The sequence below is a fragment of the Otolemur garnettii genome, unplaced genomic scaffold (genome assembly GCF_000181295.1).
Source record: "Otolemur garnettii isolate 467f Iridium unplaced genomic scaffold, OtoGar3 scaffold00091, whole genome shotgun sequence".
Taxonomy (NCBI): domain Eukaryota; kingdom Metazoa; phylum Chordata; class Mammalia; order Primates; family Galagidae; genus Otolemur; species Otolemur garnettii.
In genome coordinates this window covers 6,083,403-6,087,897 of record NW_003852486.1, presented here as the reverse complement: position 1 = coordinate 6,087,897, position 4,495 = coordinate 6,083,403, and the positions used below count along the sequence as shown (strand labels likewise).

The 4,495-nt window shown below is 48.4% G+C and overlaps 1 protein-coding gene across 1 annotated transcript in view; it reads left to right on the top strand.

The window, feature by feature from the left end:
• The window catches only part of ZSCAN22 (zinc finger and SCAN domain containing 22), a 10,704-nt gene that overhangs the window by 3,173 nt on the left and 3,036 nt on the right, over positions 1-4,495 (top strand). Inside the window, exon 2 of the mRNA XM_012808628.2 lies at positions 1,775-2,286. Coding sequence (XP_012664082.1) covers positions 1,881-2,286 — 406 coding nt within the window. The 5' untranslated portion in view covers positions 1,775-1,880. The remainder of the gene's footprint in view (positions 1-1,774; positions 2,287-4,495) is intronic.

Genomic DNA, 4,495 nt, shown 5'->3' with positions numbered 1-4,495 from the left:
AAAAAAAAAAAAAAAGAATTGAAAGCCATCATAGCATGTTTTCTGCTCACAACAGACTTAATCTGAAAATCAATAATAAAAAGCTAACTAGAAAACCTCCAGTTGTTCGATAATGAAGGAGTAGAGTTCTAAGTAACCAATAAGTCAGGAAGAAACCACAACAGAAATTAGAAAATATTTTGAACTAAATAATAATAATGAACAAACTTATGGTATGTAACTAAAGCTGTGTTTAGAGAGAAATTTATAGCCTTAAATATATGCATTAAAAAAGAGGAAAGGGACCATGTGTGGTGGCTCATGCCTATAATCCTAGGACTTTGGGTTGAGGTGAGTGGATTGCTTGAGCCCAGGAATTTGAACTTGCAATGAGCTATGATTACATCACTGCACTCTGCACTCATAGGTGGCAGAATGAGACCCTGTCTAAAAAAAGTGGGGATGGGGGGGACACTATAGTTTGTGCTTGTAATCCTAGCACTTTGAGATACTGAGGTGTGCGGACCATTTGAGCTTAGGAGTTCAAGACCAGACTGAGCAAGAAAGAGCAAGACCCCATCTCTACTAAAAATAAAAAAGAAATTATCTAGGCATCATGGTAGGTGCCCGTAGTCCCAACTACTTGGGAGGCTGAGGTAGTTTGAACCACTTGAACCCAGTAGTTCGAGGCTGCTATGAGCTAGGCTGAGGCCGTGTCACTCTAGCCCCAGGCTAGAGATAGACTCTGTCTCAAAATATGAAGAAATAAAAAATAAAAAGAAAATAGGAAAGTCAATTATGTAAGTATCAATCTCAGACAGTACAAAATAATAAGCAAATAAAGTGAGGGGATGACCATGTGGCTACCTGGAGAATGTGTGTGAGATAGGGAGGGAGACCTGGCTCTGTGAGGGAAGAGCATACTTAAGCAGGCTGGCCATGGCTTTGCCTGTGTTTGCAGCTCAGCTCCCCAGTAATCATTCACTAGCTGGGAGACTCTGGGCAAATCTTTTCCCTGTCTGTGTTTCTATAAAATGGGAAGAAAGTTCCCACTTCCTGAGTTTGTTGTAAGTTGGGTTTTTTTTTAGACAGAGTCTCACTTTGTCACCTTTGGTAGAGTGCCGTGGCATCATAGCTCACAACAACCTCAAATTTCTTTCTTTCTTTCTTTCTTTTTTTTTTTGAGACACAGCCTCAAGCTTCCCCCTGGGTGGAGTGCTGTGGCATCACAGCTCACAGCAACCTCCAACTCCTGGGCTCAAGCGAGTCTCCTGCCTCATCCTCCCAAGTAGCTGGGACCACAGGCGCCCGCCACAACGCCCAGCTATTTTTTGGTTGCAGCCATCATTGTTGTTTGGTAGGCCTGGGTTGGATTCAAACCCACCACCTTAGGTGTATGTGGCTGGCGCTTTAGCCACTTGAGCCACAGGTGCCAAGTCACAACCTCAAATTTCTGGGCTCAAGAGATTCTCTTGCCTCAGCCTCCTGAGTAGCTGGGACTACAGGTGCTTGCCACAATGCCTATTTTTTAGGGACAGGGACTTGTTCTTGCTCAGGCTGGTCTCAAACCTGTAAGCTTAGGCAATCCACCTGCCTCAGTCTCCCAGAGAGCTAGGATTACAGGTGTGAGCCACCGTGCTCAGCCCTGTTGTAAGTTTTAAAGGAAGTATTATGTGCAAACATTTAGATCAGTGCTCAATAATGTGTGCTGTCCTGATTATTACCATTGACTGTGTCTCTGTGAGAGTGACTCACATCTCACAGGCCTCAAGCCTGTGTTTGCCCTTCTCTGCAGGCATGAGGCAGGAACCTGGGTTCTACATGACGATGAAGCTCTGACATTGCTGCAGATCCAGTTCCAAGGCTCTAGCCCTCCTCTCTCTCACTGAGTGCTGCTGGTGATGGCCATCCCCAAGTGCTTCCTGAGCTCAGGGCTCTGGGAAAAGGACAGATACCTTCAAGTGAAGGTGGAAGAGGAGGAGGAGGAGACTAGGCTCTCCCGGGGCCGGGAATCTAGCCATGTCCACACTGCTCATCCTGAGGCTGCACGCCTGCGTTTCCGGCACTTCTGCTACAAGGAGGCATCCAGCCCACATGAGGCCTTAACCCAGCTTCGAGAGCTGTGTCGCCAGTGGTTACAGCCCGAGGTGCATTCAAAAGAGCAGATCCTGGAGCTTCTGGTGCTGGAGCAGTTCCTGGGTGCGCTGCCCCCCAAGATGCAGGCCTGGATGCATTTGCAGGGCCCCAGGAGTGGAGAGGAGGCTGCTGTGCTGGTGGAGGATCTGACTCAGGTGCTGGACAAGAGAGGTAAAGGAGTGCAATGGGCAGGTGTTCAGTGGGATGCAGGAGCACCGGGCTTTGGTTTGGAGTTGGTCACGTGCTCATTCTCACAGGGTATCTTGCCCAAACTCTCACACATTGTGCTAGACAGGGTCTGTTTTGGTTGACTTAAAACCTAGGTCAAACTAGCTGAAGAAAAGGAGGGTAACAAGGCTTCTGATGTGGCTATATCTAGAAGATCTGTTGGTGGCATCAGGACTCTCTCTCTCATTCTTTCTCAGTTGCTTTTTCCCATGTTAGCTTTATTCTTGTTTTAGGTTCTCTCCCCAGTGGGGACAAAGGTAGTCCAGCACCCCAGGCTTATATCTTACCAATGTAGAAGGCCCAGGGGAATAACAGTAAGAGGTCTCTGGTCTGAGCCCCACTGAATCAGTTGGGCTCTCCTGTTTGTCTTTGGCTAACCAAATCCCAGGGACTGACACTGTGCAAGGAGCAGTTTCCCAGAGGAAAACCTGGTTGCTGGTACAGATGTTGAGGCTGTATGCCTGGGGTTGGGAGAGACAGACATCAGGTCTTCCTGTGTGTCCTTTCTGGGCCTACCCTGTGCTGGCTTCCAGGATTTAGGAGAGTGGACCTGCCCCAGGCTAGGGTGGACACAGTCACTCAGGTAGACCTACACAAACATCCCAGTCCAGGGAGTCTGGTGGGGATACCCAGCCATGGGACAGTCTACAGCTGGAAGGCTCTTCTTAGAAGAGCTTAACCTGGCCTGTTGGTAACACATGATGGAAGGAGGCATGCCAGGCACCAGTGAGGAGGTGTGCAGTGAGCAAGGGGGAACATGGAGGTTGGATTCAGCTGAATCATCAAGACATAGTAGATCTGGGCAGTGCCTGTGGCTCAGTGAGTAGGGTACTGGCCCTATATACTGAGGGTAGTGGGTTCGAAACTGGCCCCAGCCAAAGTGCAACAAAAACAAACAAACAAACAAATAGCCAGGTGTTGTGGCAGGCGCCTGTAGTCCCAGCTACTTGGGAGGCTGAGGCAAGAGAATTGCCAAGCTCAAGAGCTGGAGGTTGCTGTGAGCTGTGACGCCACAGCACTCTACCAAGGGCGACAAAGTGAGACTCCGTCTCTACAAAAAAAAAAAAAAAAAAGACTTAGTAGATCTTTGCCTCCTAGCCATGTGATTCTCTTGTGCCTCAGTTTACTTGTGGGTAAAATGGGGTTCATAATCAAAATGCCCACCTTGGTGGTGTTAAGAAATTTAAACAAGGCAGTACCCATACCTGGCACAGATTGGACACATGGAAACTGCAGTTGTTGGGGTCTTTTGCCACAGTCCAGGCAGAGTTGGGGGTGGGGGCACAGGCTAGGTGCTGTGATGCTTCTCGAGTAGTGGAAGAAAGGGGGAACTGGATTCCTGGCTTGGCCACAGTTTAACTGTGGGCTTGCATAAGTCACTCAGCCTCCCTGGCTGACAATGTGGTCGTGTACCCATCACTCAATGTCTTCTCTCTCTTACAGTGGGTTGAAGCTAAAATGAAGCAATGGCACTTACTCACTGCACTCGGAGCCTAGCACATAGCAGGAGGAAGGCAGGTTTTTGCATTGCTGAGCCCCCTATGGACTTGAGCAGTAGTTTTTCCACTTGTCTGTCTGCCCCCTCCCTGGAAGCCATCCAGTAGCTGTTGCTAGATTACCTTTGCACCCATCGGTGCAGGCAGACCTCTATCTGATCTCCCGGCACCCCTTAACCACAGCACTTTTAAAGGCTGGGACCAGGCCTCTTGGGGTTCAGGAGGCCAGGTGGGTGCATCACCCCTCACACTCAATAGCAGCTTTCTAAGTGGGGGGTTCTACTTGTGGAAAATGTAGCAATCAGGGGCATCCAGATTGATTCCTTCTTTCAACCAGTTTTCACAGAGCACCTGTGGGTCCATCCATGCTCAGAGACAAGGCTCTGAATATGAGGGACAGAGCCTTGACCTCAGAGAGATCAGATCCCACCCAGGGGGCACCTGACAAAAATAAACTCTCCTTCTCACTGCCTTTCAGATCAGTTTCACATCAGGGTTTTATTTCTGACACTTGAGCCAGAACCAGGAGCCTTGAAGAATGCAGAGTTTGGGGGAGGGGCAGAAAAATGAGAACCCATGATGTGGTTTGGTTTTATTTTATTTTATTTATTTTATGATGTAATTGCTTGGCACATGGTGGAGTTTTTTTTTTTTTT